The sequence below is a fragment of the Lethenteron reissneri genome, chromosome 61 (genome assembly GCF_015708825.2).
Source record: "Lethenteron reissneri isolate LAM-NWPU_2019-01 chromosome 61, ASM1570882v1, whole genome shotgun sequence".
NCBI classification, from domain to species: Eukaryota; Metazoa; Chordata; class Hyperoartia; order Petromyzontiformes; family Petromyzontidae; genus Lethenteron; species Lethenteron reissneri.
In genome coordinates this window covers 1,812,224-1,832,206 of record NC_083839.1, presented here as the reverse complement: position 1 = coordinate 1,832,206, position 19,983 = coordinate 1,812,224, and the positions used below count along the sequence as shown (strand labels likewise).

The 19,983-nt window shown below is 54.9% G+C and overlaps 1 protein-coding gene across 5 annotated transcripts in view; it reads left to right on the top strand.

The window, feature by feature from the left end:
- LOC133358201 (stAR-related lipid transfer protein 3-like) overlaps nt 1–15,278 on the top strand; it is a 34,319-nt gene extending 19,041 nt beyond the window's left edge. For all 5 annotated transcript variants that reach the window (XM_061576438.1, XM_061576435.1, XM_061576436.1 and 2 more), the window contains 12 exons: nt 495–572; nt 1,238–1,291; nt 3,319–3,436; nt 4,827–4,928; nt 5,467–5,519; nt 7,720–7,812; nt 10,262–10,324; nt 11,135–11,230; nt 12,408–12,487; nt 12,646–12,750; nt 14,022–14,115; nt 14,866–15,278. In XM_061576438.1, the coding sequence (XP_061432422.1) occupies nt 495–572; nt 1,238–1,291; nt 3,319–3,436; nt 4,827–4,928; nt 5,467–5,519; nt 7,720–7,812; nt 10,262–10,324; nt 11,135–11,230; nt 12,408–12,487; nt 12,646–12,750; nt 14,022–14,115; nt 14,866–14,970 (1,041 nt within the window). In that variant the 3' untranslated portion in view covers nt 14,971–15,278. The remainder of the gene's footprint in view (nt 1–494; nt 573–1,237; nt 1,292–3,318; nt 3,437–4,826; nt 4,929–5,466; nt 5,520–7,719; nt 7,813–10,261; nt 10,325–11,134; nt 11,231–12,407; nt 12,488–12,645; nt 12,751–14,021; nt 14,116–14,865) is intronic.
- Nucleotides 15,279–19,983: the final 4,705 nt, after the last annotated feature.

Genomic DNA, 19,983 nt, shown 5'->3' with positions numbered 1-19,983 from the left:
CTGTAATCCAGCATTGTGTGGAGGCAGCGAGGGTTTGTGAATTGCTCCCTTTCATTGGGTATCGCAGATCCGTACTCTGGCTCGCCAGGATAAGGCGGCACAGCAAAATGTGGACGCGCACCTGTTCCGTCCGTACGGGGGAGTGTTTCCCCACTCGCGGGTTTGTGTGTTTTCTTCGGGTACTCGTTAAGTGGGTGATAACGCCTGAATATATATATATAGGACTGCAAAGCTTGGGTAATTGTTGGCACCGGCTCATCGCGTGGCTGCCTTCCAGCTTGTCTGTGGTTCCTCAGGCCTCTGGAGTTATCTGCACGAGAGTGAGACAATGCTGTTGTGCACATTACAAGTTAAAATTATGATATTTTCAAATGTCTGTCCTGGGGGATGTAAGAATAAATTTACTCGTTGTGTCGTGCATTTCCATCGCGCTGCCTTGCCGTTGTGCCTCGCGTTGCCATCACCACATTGCCTTTGTGCCGTGCCGTGAGCAGTGCCTGGGGGCTGTTCGATGCACCATGCTGCTTCTGGCCTACGCGCTCTTCCGCCTCAAGCACTGGTGGATGGTGGCGGTGAGTTGCTCCGTCCTTTTGATCCGCGTCACTCCGGATCCAGTTGCGCTGTCGACTCCAGTCCCACCGCACTAGAGCGGTGCGTTACAAGCTGAGATGCGGTCTCTCGTGTGGCCCACGCATCCATCCCATCAACTCCACTGCGCTGCCGATGGCCCACGGTTACAAGCGGGCAGAGGTCGCAACCGGGTACCCGATACCCGTACCCTACCCGATACCCGTACCCTACCCGATACCCGTACCCTACCCGATACCCGGGTACCCGGCCGGGTACGGGTCTTCGTTTGCAACCCTGGTGCGGCCGGGTATGGGTAGGCCATGAGTCACTGGTGAGTCGCCGTTTGTCACTCATTTCCCAACGTCTTGTCTCTTCTCACAATTCAAGTTCCTAGAATCAACCCACCCACGCCTGCAACATGGCTTCATCCCAGAGGTCGCAATCAGGTACCCTACACCCGTACCCGGCTGGGTACGGGTGTAGGGTACGGGTACGGCCGGGTACGGGTACCCATTTGCGACCCTGGTGCGGCTGGGTACGGGTAAGGAATCAAAACCCGTTTGCGACCTCTGCAAGCGGGCAAACGCTGGCAAAGCGCAGCTCGAGTCTCGTTGTAATCGCTCGTAAATCGACGCCCGCGCTCGTGTTTTGTTTTCTTTCATTTCAGTTAACGACGTTCGTGTCGTCGGCGTTTCTGATCGTCAAGGTCATCATCTCACAGGTGAGCTCCACTGCACCTACACGGGCGAGGTGGGGGGGGGGAATAGCTGGGACTGGATTTTGGGAAGCTGTGCATTTGGCAAAGGTGTGACCCGTTTTTCATCTGCCTCTCCACGCTGTCCTCATCGTCGCCGCCATCGTTGGAGTTCTTCATCATAATGTACATGCTTCATTGGAACCTCCTTGCCAGTAGCAAAATATGATAATTGTTTTTTTACCCTTTTATCTGGCAACAAAACTGACACCTTTTTTTACAAGAAGTCGTGTTTGCATTGACCACAATACCTGTGGTCGGAATGCAAACAAAAATAAACACGGCTCTGATAATGTGTGCACTGTCCTTGAAATTGAAAAAAAAGTGTCAGTTTTGTTGCCAGATAAAAGGGTAAAAAACCAATTGTCATATTTTGCTACTGGCAAAGGAGGTTCCAATGGTGTAAATGCTTACCCCGAGCTCTCATACTCTGATGGTGCATTGTCTTTGAGTTGTGCGCCTTTTGGCGTCATCTGGTCCAACACCATGTGAGACTAGGCTCTAAGAAAAGCTGTCTCGGGTGTGGACCAATCAATTTCAAGGACAGTACATACATAATCGGAGTCGTGTTTTTTTTGTTTGCATTCTGACCGCAGGTATTGTGGTCAATGCAAACATGACTCCTTGTAAAAAAAAAGGTGGCAGTTTTGTTGCCAGGTAAAAAGGTAAAAAACCCATTATCAATGTACATGCTGTATGTAATTCCCCAGTTCACTCTTGCAAACGACGCTATTCGCTAGCCCAGGGGTCTGCAACCTGCGGCTCTTTTCAGGACTGCTTCGTGACCGTGTTTATTGAGGACCACCGTATTGCGGCCGAATTCGGGGGGAAGAAAGTCTCCCGTTGTTATTTTGGTTGCCGACCCGTGCCAAAGCCTCCTTGAAGTTTCGCCCGGTTAAACAGAATCTACTTTGACGTTATATGGCTGTGGGACGTGGCTCTCTCCGTGTTGCTGGGCACGGTGTGTACCGACGATTCGCTTGACGCGCCCCCAGAGCTCTCGGACCTTTCTTGGCCGAATTCTTCTCATACCTGTCAACCCATACGGTTTTAGCCGTGTTCTTGTACATGGGAAATACAATTTTCACATCCCATACAGCGTACAGCCGTTTCGATACGGGCAAAACAATGTTGTTGTCTATTTGTGTTTCTCGCTTTGTAGGATGAACGTTGAGATTTCTAAGGCGTTGGGGTGACCATTATTAATGTCTGAATTGGTCTGTAATAAGGTCGGGCACTGATGAGATGTTGAGTTTTGCGTTCTTCATAGCACACGTGTTGAGCCATTACCCAAAACGTCGCATCTGATATTTTTTTCCCTTTTTAAGGCCCACATCATTATTGACGAATGTCATTTGATTCTAGAATTTAAGTTTTCGTGACTGCAAGGATTCATACTCTTAGGTTTTTTCGGTAAAGTCACGTAGATAAAAAATAAAATTTAAATTAATTAAAGTAAAATAAAAAATCGCGACGTTTCGGAGGCAACACAAGTTTCCATCTTCAGGTGGAACCGTCACAGCACGCTTGCTGTATCAAGTTAAGAGAAATTCTAAGAGACCCGACTTTGTATATATACTCGTTGAGGGGGGAGGAGCCAGGGTAGGCCCCTGGATCGGAGTTTTTTTATTATTATGGTAAGGTTGGTGCGGCTGAGGCTGCTGCCTTTGTTGTGTAGACTGGTTGAGCTGGGAGGTGCCAGAGTTGTTAAGGTGCGGCTGCTGCTAATGGGACTGAGCCTTTGTTATGTAGATGGTAGAAGCAGAAAAGGAGGTCAGGAAGAAACAGCCCCTTGCTATGTTGCTGGGTGGGTAAAACTTAAAGCATGAAACCAGTGTGTATGTAATTCCTCGCGCGGATCGAAACGTCGGGCTGCCGCCAACAGCCCGAAAAACCGCGATCGGGGAGAACCGCGTGGTGCAAATGCGAAAAACGTACGCGGCGGCGGCGACGGCGACGGTAACACGAGTTGCGACGCCGGATCGAGTGTGCAGCTGCTGAAGCAGGGCGCCCTGGGCTACGTGATTCCCATTGTGTCGTTCATCCTCGTGTGGGTCGAGACCTGGTTCGTGGACTTCAAGGTTCTGCCGCAGGAGATCAAGGAGGAGAACAGTGAGTCGCGCCGGCGATCCCCACCGGGACGTTTTCGTTCGTTCATCGCTCGCGGACTGTGGCTGACCGTGCCATGTCTGTCTTGCTGCGGCAGCGTTCGCATGAACTGCTCTTTAACACGTTGACTTTAGCGATCAATATCCGTAATACAGGTTTTTTTTGTTAGATCGTGTAAATATATAAACGGGAGGATTTCTCCACGTATATAAACAGGAGGATTTCTCTACATAGGAGGATTTCTCCACAAATCTGGCTCTCTCCTGATGAAGCTAGTAGTAATTACTGGCGAAACGTCGTACTCGGATTTGTGTATATATTGCGGCTTTGCTCTCCAACACACCGGTGGTGCTGTACCAGTGACGAATTGGCCACGTTCTGTTTACGTGACAACCCTTACTCGTTGGCTGTGTCGGGTGGTGGCGGGTTTAACGACACATTTGTATATTTACGCGATCTAACCCAAAAAAAAACCTCGATTATGGATAGACTGCTCTCGCTGCCATACACCGGCGTCTCGACTGATTTCCTTTGCTCCACGTTTCGCGATGGGTGACCGCGGGGGGCGGGGTTGGTGGCGCCATTGTTTAGAGGGTCCGCAGTTTGTCGCCGGAGTTTGCGCGTCAAGACGGGACGGCAACGTGTCCACAAAGTGACAGCCGCCGCCGCCTCCTCCCTCCGAGAACCTAATCCCCCGGACGCTTGCGCCCGTGAGATATCGTTACGCCGCGTAGCGCACAAAGTTTGGATTTTTAATAATGTTTAATTGTTTATGTACGGCGACTTTTGCGCGAAGCGAATTTAAAAGCGCCGTAGAATCTGCGACGGGCGCTGTTCTTTTCGTGCGGCGGGGAAGTAATGAGCGGCAAGATAGCCAGAAAGCGGTGCTACAAATAAATTGCCCAAGCTCCGTGATCCTATGTTTTTGGGATGTTTGGCTAACTCCCTTAACGAGTGTTTGGACGTGTGGGAGGAAAACCGGATAAAACCTCGCAGTGTGCAAGGGGGGCGTGGGGGGGTAGACGCTCGATCTCCGTACAGATTCAAGTTAATCCACTTTGCTGTACCACAGTACCCTGGCAAGCCAGGAGATGGCGACCTGTGTACTGTGTGCATGCACCATGTGTAACTGCGTGTGTGTGTGTGCGCAGGACCTTGTGTATTGCATGTGTACCGTGTGTGTGAACCATGTGTATTGCATTAGTGCTGTGCGTGCAGACCATGTGTTTTTGCATGTGTACCGTGTGCGTGCATCATGTGTATGGTGTGTGCTGTGCGTGCGGGACCTTGTGTATTGCATGTGTACTGTGTGTGCTGTGCATGCGCAGGACCTTGTGTATTGCATGTGTACTGTGTGTGTGCACCACGTGTGTACTGTGTGTGCTGTTTGCAGGGCAACTACAATCCCAACTGAGTGGTTCAGGCCAAGCACCCCTGATCTACCCCCGCCCTCTCTCAGATCCTCACTTCTACTCTCCTCCTTCCTCCTTGGCTGGTGAGCTGCCCCCCCCCCCCGAATACTCCAAATGACCCCCCCCCCAAACCACCACCACTACCCGCAGGACCTGGCATGCAAGGTACTCCCAACTCTCATTCTCGTAACCCACCACGTAGCCGGTTGTGCCGGCTCCCACAATGCACCACGTTTATTGTGGCTGTCTGCGATGTTTTCTATATTGAGAACTCGTTAATTTAGAATTTATTTTTGTTAATTTTGTTGTCCATGCCCTGCCCCCCCCCCCGCACCTCCGATTTAGCACGGTTGGCTAACGTACGGTGTGAAAGAAGTTCAATATACACGCTTACATATTTGGTTGTTTTTTAAGTTTTCTCCGATTTTCTGTTCGCGTCATTGCTTTATTTTGTTTTACGTTCTCGCCTTTGTCATTTTGACGAGCCCGGGATCACTCTTGCGAATGAGTGTGTATCCCGGCCTAGATTGAGTTCTCCAGCCGGTCAAACGCAGTCAAATTGAAACTCGCAGCTTGCCAAACGTGTTCTGTGTGCAATTTCTGTTTTTCGTCGTGACGCAGGTTCGGACGACGACTCTGACGAAGACGAAACGAAGAAGAACCTCACCTGGCGGGTGAGATCCCCCGTCCGCGCCTCCCGTTTGCACGCTCTTACTAGCCTAGATGATGTTTACCCACTGTGCGCATTTACATGCGATGTCTGTGATAAAATCACCTCGAACGTAATTTATGATGATTCCGAGTTCGTAGCGCACGCAGTTTTCATTTGCCGTCAAGATATGGAGAATGAGTCGGAGCCGTGGTAAGCCACGGATAATGTTTGCATGCACGTTGAACTTCTTTCGCACTGTACGTAGCCAACCGTGCTAATCGGAGGTGCGGGGAAAGAACAACAAACTAGAACACAAACGGCAGTAATAAAGGAATTCGCTTTCAATCTAGATAATTTAGAAGTGCATAGCTCCCAGTGGATTCCTAATATTGGTAGAAAGAGCATTCCAGACGGCCGCAGAACCACCGTCTTTGTTCGATGGCCAGCCAAAAGCCGCCGCCGCTGCTGCTGCTGTGAAGATGACGAGAGTACGCGTGATGATGAATTATGCTTGAGAAAAGGCAGTTGCAACCAGCACCAACATTTGCCCAATCTCTTTTGGTCCTTGATTGGGATATTTGGCCATTTCCATTAATTAATTAGGAGGAGGAAACCGGAGTAGCCGGACGAAACCGACGCGTACCCCAGCCGGGCAATGGAGTGGTCTCCACGAGTCTGGCAACCAAAGGGGGAAGCTATCGGATGAGGTGGTGGCAGATCTATGGCTCTCCCCGAGTTTCTTAGTCTGCAAGTGTCTCTGTGGGTTTCTAAGAGCAGATGGTGAGATACTGTTAGGGCAGATCTATGGCTCTCCCTGAGTTTCTTAGTCTGCAGGTGTCTCTGTGGGTTTCTAAGAGCAGATGGTGAGATACTGTTCGGGCAGATCTATGGCTCTCCCTGAGTTTCTTAGTCTGCAGGTGTCTCTGTGGGTTTCTAAGAGCAGATGGTGAGATACTGTTAGGGCAGATCTATGGCTCTCCCTGAGTTTCTTAGTCTGCAGGTGTCTCTGTGGGTTTCTAAGAGCAGATGGTGAGATACTGTTAGGGCAGATCTATGGCTCTCCCTGAGTTTCTTAGTCTGCAGGTGTCTCTGTGGGTTTCTAAGAGCAGATGGTGAGATACTGTTAGGGCAGATCTATGGCTCTCCCTGAGTTTCTTAGTCTGCAGGTGTCTCTGTGGGTTTCTAAGAGCAGATGGTGAGATACTGTTCGGGCAGATCTATGGCTCTCCCTGAGTTTCTTAGTCTGCAGGTGTCTCTGTGGGTTTCTAAGAGCAGATGGTGAGATACTGTTAGGGCAGATCTATGGCTCTCCCTGAGTTTCTTAGTCTGCAGGTGTCTCTGTGGGTTTCTAAGAGCAGATGGTGAGATACTGTTCGGGCAGATCTATGGCTCTCCCTGAGTTTCTTAGTCTGCAGGTGTCTCTGTGGGTTTCTAAGAGCAGATGGTGAGATACTGTTCGGGCAGATCTATGGCTCTCCCTGAGTTTCTTAGTCTGCAGGTGTCTCTGTGGGTTTCTAAAAGCAGATGGTGAGATACTGTTCGGGCAGATCTATGGCTCTCCCTGAGTTTCTTAGTCTGCAGGTGTCTCTGTGGGTTTCTAAGAGCAGATGGTGAGATACTGTTAGGGCAGATCTATGGCTCTCCCTGAGTTTCTTAGTCTGCAGGTGTCTCTGTGGGTTTCTAAGAGCAGATGGTGAGATACTGTTCGGGCAGATCTATGGCTCTCCCTGAGTTTCTTAGTCAGCAGGTGTCTCTGTGGGTTTCTAAGAGCAGATGGTGAGATACTGTTCGGGCAGATCTATGGCTCTCCCCGAGTCTCTTAGTCTGCGGGTGTCTCTGTGGGTTTCTAAGCTCAAATGATGGGATACGGTCACGGCAGATGTGTTTGTATGCATGTTGAACTTCTTTCGCGCCGTACGTAGCCAACCGTGCTAATTTGAGGTGCGGGAGAAGGACACCAACATATCTTGGAGATCGCTGGGTGTTTCTGCTGTGCAGCAGCTGCGGGAACCGGTCGCAGGTCACGTGCGTTGATGACGATAAGTGGGGGTGGGGGGGGAATGAAAACAGCTCTGTCCCCGATTATGTCTCGATCTTGATCGCTGGGGGGGGGGGGGATGGTAGAGGGGCGCGGGTTGTTGAATCGTTGACGAGGCCGTCGCCGGTTGGACGATGTCGACCTTGGTACTAATCAATCTCCCATGCGGTGGCGACGGCTGCAGGAGAAGGACTATGTGCGGCAGGGCAAGATATCGATGGAGGTGATGAAGCAGACGCTGTCCCGGCAGGACCTCTGGTCGTTCGACAAGAAGAGCGTACGTCCTCCCGCGACGGATTCACACGGAAACCCTTGGGACGTCCGATCTCTCGGGCGTGTTTCCTCCTCCTCTGGCTCCCACTCTGTAGTTGGTCTTGTCTTCTGGCCTCATTCCCTTCTGGTGACTTGTCCTGCCCAAGCAAACTTTTTTTTTTACTTGAGTTTGCCACCCGTGTGTTCCTCTTTCTCGCTTCACACTTCTTTGCGCACTTTTTAGCATTTGTACAAAAACATCGTTGTTAACGTTGATGTCTGAGCCGCCGGTCTTTTTTTAATATACAGTATACGTATTAATAAATATAAAGGGGAAATGTTTGAATATGTGTGTCTGTTGGAAATGTTTAGCGTACTTCCCAGCATGCAACACACTTGAAATTTGGCATGTGGGTAGTTTCCAGACTGTACACAATGCAGAAAGTATAAAAATAGACTTTTATATTAGGGGGGGGGGGGCAATAATGGATACATTTTGCACGGCAAGTGAGCGGTGACGTCACATCTGTGTCACCCACATGCAGCAGCGTCACGCAGTGTGCCTGTGACGTCACACAGTGTGCCTGTGACGTCACGCAGTGTGCCTGTGACGTCACGCAGTGTGCCTGTGACGTCACGCTGTGTGCCTGTGACGTCACGCTGTGTGCCTGTGACGTCACGCTGTGTGCCTGCTGACGTCACGCTGTGTGCCTGCTGACGTCACGCTGTGTGCCTGCTGACGTCACGCAGTGTGCCTGCTGACGTCACGCAGTGTGCCTGCTGACGTCACGCAGTGTGCCTGCTGACGTCACGCAGTGTGCCTGCTGACGTCACGCAGTGTGCCTGCTGACGTCACGCAGTGTGCCTGCTGACGTCACCCCCCCCCCACCCTCCGCGTAGGCCGTGTATTAATCAAGACGAGAATACAAGTCTCGGGCAAAGCCGGGTAGTTAAAGCTAGTCAATAATATATTTCACAATCCATGTGGCAGAGGTCGCAAACGGGTTTTGATTCCTTACCCGTACCCGGCCGCACCAGGGTCGCAAACGGCTACCCGTACCCTACCCGATGCCGGATACGGGTAGCTGGGTATCGGGTAGGGTACGGGTATCGGGTACCCGGTTGCGACCTCTAGGATGAAGCCATGTTGCAGGCGCAGGTGGATTGATTCTAGGAACTTGAATTGTGAGAAGAGACAAGACGTTGGGAAATGAGTGACAAACGGTTACTCACCAGTGACTTACGGCCTACCCGTACCCTACCCGATACCCGGCTACCCGTACCCGGCCGCACCAGGGTCGCAAACGGGTACCCGTACCCAGCTGGGTACGGGTAGCCGGGTATCGGGTAGGGTGCGGGTATCGGGTACCCGGTTGCGACCTCTGCCATGTGGTGCTGCCTGTGGTGTGATCGTCAGCACACCAGGCTGGCAAGCCAGAGGTCACCGGTTCGACTCGCTCTCCCGGCACGGCAGTTGAAACAGTGAGAGATGTTTCTTAATGTGTCACAGACGATCCATGGACATGTATGAAAAGAGCTTCATAGCTCATTGGATTCCTCCAGTATAAATAAATCATCTGATTCTTAACAAGTATAACCCGTAAAAACAAAGTTTTTCACTATAAATCCATTATATGCGTGGCAGCTAGAGTCCTCTCGTCCTCTGGCTTGAGATGGCTGCCACCTATGGGTCAGATGATTGCATGGCAGCATTAAGCAATTGGTAATTAGATATAATTTTTTTGTCCTAAAAAGTGTAAAATTTTGGAAAAAAAATTTCACGAACATTAATTGTCACGCATAACGAGTCTGTGTGGGAAATGTCAGCTCGATTGGATCACGGGAAGTGGGTTAAAAAACGACCGAAAGATTTGCACGGTCGTAAGCAAGCACGCAAGCAAGCAAGCGAACTTAATATAAAGGATTTAAAAATGCCCCGCCCCCACCCTCACCAGCTCTATCCCGCCCAGGAGTGTAGATGAGTACAGCGCGGAGTCGATCGCGTGCGGTGAGGTAAATTGTGGGTTACTCCCACCTCTGGCAAGACTTGTGGCCTGCGTGGAAGAGTGGGGCCAGAGATGGCCTTTAGAGCAGTGGTTCTTCATCTGGGATGCACACACCCGCTGGGGGCGGGAGATGCCCTTTCTGGGCTTGCGGGACATGGCCAGGTTTTTTTTTTAGGTAAATCATCGCAACACAAACGAAGCACGGGCACGCAAGTTACAACTTTGTTTCGTCAAACCCGATGTATTTAGTAACGTAATTTTGTGTTACGATTGAGAACCAAGGCTGCGGTAAATGTTAAGAACCACTGCTCTGCTCTGGAGGAGCTGCTTTACAGTGAAGGGCCCTTCCACGCCGGTGGGCCTGGCGCTGGCCACTCGGCCGACACGTGTGACTCGCTCGCAGCACTTGCTCCCGAAGTCTGTCGAAGGCTCTTCGTGGGATCTTTGTCGTTTTGTTTGCCGATGCAGGAGTATGGAGACGTGATTTACATCACGGACGTCACTGGCTACGGGCGAACCTACGTCCTCAAGGTCGATTGCACCCACTGCACCGCACCGTCACGGACCCTCACTCCCATCCAACACTTTTGCGTCGGTAATTGAGAGAGCCCATCGCAACGTGAGGAAACGCGTGCGGGCTGGTAACAATTAGAAATGTCGTCGCGCAAAAAGGGTGCACTGCTCGCAGAGCAGGAAGGCAGGACGGCACGACTGCTGTACGAGTGCCTTGCGTGCACGCCATGTGTGATCACCACCATTGCATGTACAGCTCTCAGCCTTGTCTAGACCACCAACTCGGCAGAGAGCTGAAAGTGTGGCGTGCGCCCTTTCGTCGATCGGCAAGTCGCATGTGGAGCAAAAAAAAAAATCTGCCGCCACCAGGGCTGTTCAGATCTTGGAGGCTAAGCAGGGCTGTGACCCTGGTTCGAACTAGAATTAATGGAAGACGGTCTAGTAATACCAGGCAGCGTAGGCTGGGGACGTGGCGATGAAGATGGCAGCAAAATCAGTGGAATTTCGAATCCATCTTTACGTGCGTTTACTCCGGGTGCTCCAATGTCTATCCCACGTGCACAGTTTTCACAAATGGATTTGGGTAAACATTCCAGTGCGCAGGATCCTCCTGAAATAAATTTACCCGGAGACTCGGCGAGACTTTCGCGGTTTAAATAAAAAAGGCGTCGTTACGACCATCATTACCATCACGTGAGCATGTATTTCAGCGCCGGTTTATCACCAAACTGCGGTTGCCAGTCGACACGGGGCGAGGTGACGATGCCCCTCGTGTGAGGGTTGGTGGATTGTGCGCGTGACGCGGTTACTTGGGACGGGTGCTCGCAGGCCGTGCTGGATGCCACCCCTGAGGCGGTGTTTGACGAAGTGGTCGTGAACATCGAGGCGATGCCGCAGTGGAACAAGGCCATCACGGAGAGCCAGGTGCGCGCGTGCGCGTGTGCGTGTGTAATGGGTTCCGGAGACACTTGGAGAGGTAACTTCTTTATTACAATCCAATACTCCAACAGTCCTGATACTCTGTTACAGCCTAGACACGCAGCCTAGATACACTACTCTGGCTATGCTCTGGAACTCACCCTCACAAGGACGTAGAGCCGGGAGTTCCAGTCCCACCACTGGCCCTCATAGCGTCCCAGGGTCCTGAGATGGCTGGTCTTGGGTCTTGAGCTACAACTGGCCCTGATCGGCCAGGGAGCTGCCCTTTTATGCCTCGTCCCCAACGAGGGGTGGGGTTGTGTGCGCCCCCAGATATCCCACAGAGCACATACAGCCCCCCCCCCCCGTTGGTGGTGCCAAGGGGCTTAACTGGCTGGGTTGTCTGGGATCCCAGCGCCTAGCGCCAAGGGGCTTAAGCGTCTGGGTTGCCTAGGGTCCCAGAGCCCCCAGCAGCCCCTCCCCTCTTATGTCACTACACGTGCGTGCGTGCGCACATGGGGTGGTGGATAGGGGGGGGACGGCAGGGGCGAGCAGTTCGTTTCGTCCGCACGGTCGTCCCGAGTCCACGGACTCGGGCGTCTTTCCCGTTATTTCCGCCGGTCGGTATTTTGCTCAAGCGAGTCGCTATTTCGGTCATCCGCTCGATGATCTCAGTCGTCGTTCTGCGTGTTCGCTCGGTCGTTTGCTCATCCAGTAGTCGTGAAGTCCCGCCGTACCAGTCGTTCACGTGTTCATTCGGTCATCCATTCCCTCGTTACAGTCAATTATTCGGCCAGACAGGAAATCGAGCCGTTCACTGAAGCCATTCGTACATTCTTGTCGGTCAGCCGGTCGGCGGGTAACGCAGTCCTCTGCGTGTGTGGAGGTTGCGGGCAGCGGTAGTGTAGTGGGGGGGGAGCATTAGCGTTTGTGCATTTCCGGGAACGCGAGTTCGTTTCTCGCTCACGACCAACATGGGGCGACTACCATCTGAACCAGTCCTGGGAGGAAGGGGGAGGGCTCTCCCCCGTAGGTCCGGGTCCCCCTTGAACGGACAGGTACCCGTCCCGCCGTGTAACAAACATCAGCCCTGGGGAGACAAAGGCGGCCGGGTGTAGTGCCACTTGCCCCCAGCAGTCTGTTAAGGTTTTCCGTGGGGGGGGGTCTCTGTCTTTGTGTGCAGGTGCTGCAGCGGGTTGAGGATCACACCTTCGTCACTTACGAGGTGGCTGCCAGCGCCGCGCGGGGCCTCATCTCTCCCAGGTCGGCCTCCTCATCCTCCTCCTCGTACTCCTCTTCATCCTCCCCCCACTTGCCCTTAAAGACCAACTCCGATAACTTAAAACGTGTAGGCTGTCGTAGCCGATGCAGTGTTGCGTATGATTGTGTTTGTGCTGAACCGTGCGTCGCCGCCACTGCAGGGATTTTGTGACCGTGCGGAGAGTGGAGAGGCGGCCGGATCGCTTCATATCCTCGGGGATGTCGACGACTCACGACGCCCGGCCGGTCCACGACGGCATCGTACGGTACGCTACGCGCCGCGGTCGACGGCATCGGTGACGATCGCTGCACTCGCCGTGATCGTGGCTGCAATCTTTCGGGCCGGAGGCCGAGGTCGACCTAGGGGAGGCCCGGGACCGTTTGAGATGATCGTCGCCAGTTTAGTGTTGGCCGTGAGCGGGTATCGCAACTCGGGTTGCAGGGTTGGTAGCGCGGCACGATAACCACTGCGCCACAAACCCGCACACGGGGTTCGCGCACAACCAGTCTTCGGCCGAAGTTTCACCGCTGTCGTTGTATCTGAGATAGGGTAGGCAAGCGAGATTGAGCACATTGCTTGCCTACCTCGGTGCACTTGATGATGGCGTCCAACCATAGGGCGGTTGATGATCCAGAACTCGCAGATTCACTCCTGTCGCGCTCACCTGCTCGTTTAGTCACCGGCGGTCAGTCGCATGCGTTTCACTGCTATTGCTACTGCCGTCTGATCACTGTTCCCGTGGACTTCGATAATTCCTCCCCCCAAGTTGAGCACTCGCTCGGTCTACCCGACATTGACTGTTTCGTCTCATCCATACCGTGTTCACGCACCACACTGCAGATTACAATAACCCATGTGCTCGCTAACCCACTCACTCACCCACTCGCTCTCCCACTCACTCACCATACCGCAGGTCACAACAACCCACTGGCAACAACAACACCCGCATTTCGTGACCTAAATGGCGGTGACATCACCACGGCGCCTGTGCCAGGCCAGGAGCACTTTGAGGCCAGGTGAAGTGTCGAAGGCTCGCTCGCAGGAGGTCACGGGACAGATCCAACAGGTGCCCATGGGTTGACCGACTGAGATGACTGGCAGAAGCACCACCTGTGCCCCCTACTGTGCCAACTTGCTGCATTTTAGCTGCCCATTGCTCCGCTCGTTGTTGTGAGCGTCGCTCCTCTGCCCTCCCATTTGTTAGAGGGCGACTGCCTCATACTGACCAGGTAGCGTCCTTCACGAGCCTCCTGCGATGTATACACACTGCTTCATATATTCTTCACGACATACATTTACGTGCGTGTGTGTGCGCGGTTATCTGAGCCGGTCGTGGACCTCCCCTAGATCGACTAAACAAAATGAGTACCTGGTGTGGCGTGTCAAGATCGCCACTGGAGAGACAAAGGCGGCTGGGTGTGCTGTTGGCCACCCACCGCTTCGTGTGCCATGCCGGCCTTCATAGGTGCTCGCTAACAGCACTTGCCCCAACAGTCTAAGGCTACACGGGGGGATCTGTGTCTTTGTCTCCCGCAGTGGAGAGAACGGGGTCGGCGGTTTTGTCGTCGATCGCAATCGGCACAACCACGAGCAGAGCGTCCTGCACTGGATCCTCAACACCGACCTCAAGGTAAGCCACCGCCACCACCACCACCTCCTCCTCCTCGCCCTCTACGGGGCGGCAGCAGCAGCAGCACACGAATCAGCCGCTCCGCGAGCTTCCAGTCTGTGTTGCCGGACAGCCCAAGAGCAGTTCTCTCGCGCTCGCGAGTTGTTCTCCCTCCTCCCGCTGGGCCGTCTGGCGGCGTGGTCCTGCAACGGCCGCGCTCTTGGGTTTTGCGGTTATAAACGAAGAAGAGTTTGCGAGCTAAACGATGATTTTACCAGGTAAGGCCCATTGAGCTATATAGCTCTTTTTTTTTCAGAAGCTACCTGGCTACCAGCCAAAAGTGGCTTATGATCACGTGGACATTTATCGCAGCCAAATACTCTAAAACGCACGTTGATTCCAAATGTGGAGGTAAAAACCGGAAGGACCCAGAGAAAAATCCACGCTACCACAGGAAGAACACGCAGATATACAGCAGGCGTCAGGGTCAGGATCAAACCCACGACCTCCTGTAGACCAGGCGAGGTAGTTAACATCTATCCATCGTGATGATGATGAGAGAGAGACACGCAAACTCCAAATATACAGCAGCAGGCGTCAGGGTCGGGATCAAACCCACGACCTCCTGTAGACCAGGCGAGGTAGTTAACATCTCCTAACCACCGCGACACCTCTGCGTAACCGAACCCCCGCCGTCAGTCGGGCGCGCGAGCGGCTGCGACGGCTCGTGACGTTGCGGCGTGCGCGCTGTGTGTGCTGCGCTCTCCGCAGGGCAAGCTGCCCGGCTACCTGGTGCAGCAGAGTCTGGCGGGCGTCATGCTCGACTTCGCCGAAAACCTGCGCAAGAGGCTGCGCGGCATGCGGCCGGCGGTCTGAGGCCCGCCGCCGGGATTCAAGGGACACGGCAGTGGGGAGGGGGGGGAGGCGTTCGGTTTATTCGGCGTTCGGGACGGAGGGGAACCCGGGGACGTGAGGACGGCGACGGCGACTCGCGTCGCGGTCGGGGGGGGCAGACGGGGTGGCGTTGGCGGAAGACCGAGAGATCGGAACGGGTGGAGGGGGGGGTGTATTAGGACAGGGTGATGCAGAGACGAGGTGGGTGGCTGGGAGACACAAGGAGATTATGGGGAGACAGACACCGGGGGACGAGGATCTTGGAACTCTGGGGATGAGGATGAAAGGAACGTGAGCTCGGAGCAAGGGATGGACGAGACGGAGAGTGAGGAGAGGTGAAGGGGGAGAGGTTAGTGGGAGAGGTTAGTGGGGAGAGGGAGTGAGGGGGGAGAGGGGAGTGAGGTGAGGGAGTGAGGGGAGAGGAGTGCGGGGAAGGAAGTGAGGGGAGAGTGAGTGAGGGGGAGAGGGCGTGAGGGGGAGAGGGGTGATGGATAAGGGAGTGAGGGGGAGAGGGAGTGAGGGGAGAGGGAGAGTGAGGGGAGATGGGAGTGAGTGAGAGGGAGTGAGGGGAGAGGGAGTTGATGGGAGAGGGAGTGAGGGGGAGTGATGAGGCAGAGGAGTGAGGGAGAGAGGAGGAGGGGAGAGGAGTGGGGGAGAGGGAGTGAGGGGAGAGGGGGAGTGAGGGGAGAGGGAGTGAGGGGAGGAGGGAGTGGAGGGAGAGGGAGTGAGGGGAGAGGGAAGTGAGGGGAGAGGGAGTGAGGGGAAGAGGGAGAGGGGAGAGGAGTGAGGGGAGAGGGAGAGTGAGGGAGAGGGAGTGAGGGGAGAGGGAGTGAGGAGAGAGGGAGTGAGGGGAGAGGGAGTGAGGAGAGAGGGAGTGAGGGGAGAGGGAGTGAGGGGAGAGGGAGGAGGAGAGAGGAGTGAGGGGAGAGGGAGTGAGGAGAGGGAGTGAGGGGAGAGGGAGTGAGGGGAGAGGGAGTGAGGAGAGAGGGAGTGAGGGGAGAGGGAGTGAGGGGAGGGAGGGGAGTGAGGAGAGGGAGTGAGGGGAGAGGGAGTGAGGGGAGAGGGAGTGAGGGGAGAGGGAGTGAGGGGAGAGGGAGTGAGGGGAGAGGGGAGTGAGGGGAGAGGGAGTGAGGGGAGAGGGAGTGAGGGGAGAGGGAGTGGGGAGAGGGAGTGAGGGGAGAGGGAGTGAGGGGAGAGGGAGTGAGGGAGAGGGAGTGAGGGGAGAGGGGAGTGAGGGGAGAGGGAGTGAGGGAGAGAGGGAGTGAGGGGAGAGGGAGTGAGGGGAGAGGGAGTGAGGGGAGAGGGAGTGAGGGGAGAGGGAGTGAGGGGAGAGGGAGTGAGGGGAGAGGGAGTGAGGGGATGAGGGAGTGAGGGGAGAGGGAGTGAGGGGAGAGGGAGTGAGGGGAGAGGAGGTGAGGGGAGAGGGAGTGAGGGGAGAGGGAGTGAGGGGAGAGGGAGTGAGGGGAGAGGGAGGAGGGGAGAGGGAGTGAGGGGAGAGGGAGTGAGGGGAGAGGGAGTGAGGGGAGAGGGAGTGAGGGGAGAGGGAGTGAGGGGAGAGGGGAGTGAGGGGAGAGAGGAGTGAGGGGAGAGGGAGTGAGGGGAGGGAGGGGGGGACTGTTATTCAGCGCGAGGACCGTGGATGAGCTCGTGATTATCGTTCCTCATGGACTTGATGCTCGTGCATTAAAGTAGCCGACGATACGCGTCGAAATTCGATAAAATGAAGGGTGGATGTTGTATTTTGGGTCGACCAAATTAAATTTCTGCACCCCCCCCCCCCCCCCCCCGTTTACACTGGTTAGTGCCAGTGATGGTGGTAGTGGTGGTGGTAGTGATGGTGGTGGTTGTTGTTGCGTTTCGTGCCAACTGGCGGAGTCACCGTCACGGTTGGAGAGCGACCCTGGTTACTGTCGGCGACTGCGCGCCGAGCTCACAATAAAGTTGGGGACCTCCCCTCCCGGACGGAGGGGGGAGTTGCCGAGTGAAATTGCGTTCTAATTTCTGCTGCCGTTGCCTGTCGACCCAAAAACAACAACAACGCGCAAGCCGACGTGCCGTTTCACGAGCGGTGTGAACACCTCCAGTAGGAAGCGAGCTGGAACGCGCAAAGTGGCCGGCAGCGGTAAGCGTCGAGATGGGCGGCGGGGGTGAGGCGAGCTCGCCACAGTGCTACTGCTCGCCGTTTTGGTTCGTTAGGACTAGGAGCGGGGATGGTGGCTGGTTAGGCCGTGACAAGTTTGGTTTGCGGTTCGTGAGATCGCTGGGATCTGATTGGCTGGTTCGTTTGGGTTTGGGAGGAGGCTCTCGTCCGGTGATGTGGTCGGAGTTGAGGGTCGTGGCTCGTGTCGTTGGTCGGGTTCGCTCGTTTAGTGGACGCATTGGGGGGGGGGGGGGGGAGTCCTCGTCGCTAATTGTCCTGGTGTGCTCCGTCCCCCCGACCCTTCTCAACTTCCTCGCCTTTTAGTTCAATGATCACCCCGTGACATCTGCCTGTCGCTCCGTGCCACCTTGTACGTTGGGGGTAGGGGGGGGGTCGGGGGGTCGGACCCTGTTGGTTGGCGCAGTGAGACCGCTCCCCGGCCCCACGCGTTTCCCGTCGCCCTTCGCTGGGGCCGCCCGAGGGTCGTGGAGAATCGGAACCTCCCAGGGGTTCGGTGTCGCCCGCCCGTCCGCCCGCGCCGCCACTCGGCACCGTCCATCTGCCGAAACGCGAGTCCCCGACGCCGTGACCAAAACGAAAGCCGCAGCCCCGAGCATGACGACGACACGACGAAAGCGATGATCGCGTCGGGAGAGCCTGACGCGATCATCGCAGTCGTTGCCAAGTTTGCCGCGCACTACCCCGCGGTCGTGGATTATGAAAAGTGTTTTCTGGAGTGTCCCAATGATGGTGGGGTGGTGGAGGGGGGGGGGGCTTGCGAACGAGTTATAAGCGCCAGCTCGGGGAGTTGATGCTCTGCGGTTGCACGGTGCGATGACGCCGGCGGTGACGTGCGTCAACCGGGATCGGCGGCGAAAACCGTTCGTCGGGAGCGTTTATTTTCGTCGGCGATTGTGGACGGCAAACACAAAAAAAACAAGAGACCAAAGCTTGACCTGACGAGACGCAAGTTATAACGACGTTCAATGAAGACGGGAGGCGAAGATAATTTAGTTAACGTTGTTAGAGACTGCAGCGGTACGGAGGAAGATCAAACCGTGTGCTGAATGACTTCGCGTAGACAAATATTTAGCTGACTTGCTTGACCTGATTGTGGCGAATGGCTGCACGAAATCCGCACGCCCCAAGCCTTGGCCGATTCTTCCCGCAGTCTGTCGACGAGACCGACCTGCCGTGGAAAATGCAAACCGGACTCGCGCCGAATGTTGCGCGCGTGATCCCGTTGAGCATTCTCTCGCGCCGTGCGTAGCCGAGCGCGCTAATCGGCAGGTGCTGGGCAGCAGCGAGAAGCCGTGTTGGGCAACAGCGAGAAGCCGGACGCTGTTGTTTTTTATTTTCGTTTGTTTTTCGTTTGTTTGTCTCGGGCTCGCCTACGAGCGAAGAAGTTTTTCCCGCTTGTGGGGGGGTCGGCTGGGTGGCCACACGCGAATTGAGGACAACAGCGGCGACCGTCGCGGCTCGCGAATGGCAACAGGTCAAACGCTCGCTGCCCTGCGTCCTACGAAGCGGGCGGCTCGCACGCCTGCCCTTCTTCCCGGCTCCCCCCCCCATCCCCTTTTGACGGCAGAAGCGACACCCGGGGAGTTTGCTTTTTAAGGTTTTGCTCGGCGTTGTGCTGCTGAATAACCTGCAGGTGCAATGTGGATGAGAGGTATCGTTTGGGTGTGGGTTGAGGGAGGGCGAGCGTGTTGAGGTGAGGGGGGCCCCGTGCCACTTCTGACGGTCGCTCCTGTCGACCTTCTCGTGGGTTCACTCGCAACACCCGGTTCAACTTCACGAGTCGCCGAAGCGTCGCTCAAGCGATGTAGCGCGTTGGTTGTACACCTGATGTGCCGCGAAATGCGATCCGTTCGCTCGGTTGAACTTCAGAAGGCACGGGTAAAAGTTGGGTGAACCGGCAGCCGTTTCGAGGGTGAGGGGTGGAAACGCAGCCAGGCTGCTTGTCCACCGAGCGAGGCGGCTGTGTGTGTCTTGACGGTCCCCATTGCCAGAGGAAGAGCCACCACCGCCACCACCACCAACCCTGTGAAGTCGAACGACCCAGTGTGAACCCACGCCTAAAGTCGGCTTGCGCTGCCGGACGATCGATTTGCGCGCAACTGTGTTGCATGCAACTTCGCCTTTTGGTTGCACGGACGTCTCTGCAACCGGAGACTTCAACGCGTAATAATGAGGCCGTTTTTCTTTTTTTTCTGTTGCGTGACTTCGACAACTGTTTGATTCGCATACCGGATGGCTCTGGTTTGCACGCCCCTGGCCCTTGAAGCAAGAGACCGGACCCGCGACTGTAGCGACTCGTCTTGAATTCACGTTTACAGCATTCCTCCTCTGCGCGCAGTCGGGCGTTGAGTTTGGCCTTTTGTTTTCTACAGCGCTTCATTGTGCCACAGAGGGCATTTACAAGGAGAGTAGGACCTGTGGCTTTGTAGCCTTGACTCCCCCAACACAAGGAACAAACCAAGACGGGCCTAAAGTTTCAGCCTTATAACCATTCTTATACCCCTGATTCTAGCTCCACTGAAGTAGTTTTTTTTAAATCCGTGTTCGAGCTACGGGCCCAGGCCTTGATCTTCATTCACCCCCTCTGCTCTCTGCCGCAACATGCGGCCAAACCGGGGACCGCTGCTGCGTCCTGACCACCACTCTTTTTGAGACTTCTTACCCGAGCTCTCAGGGGCGTTGGCAACTCCCCCCCCCCACCCGCGGTGGCTTTCCGGAGCCGCGTGTGGAGCTTTAACAAAAAGGAACTGCTTTGTGAAGTAATGTACGGACGTACTAGCGCGTGCATTGCAACTCCTTTTTGAGACGTTGAGTTGTTTATTTTGGTTGCCAAC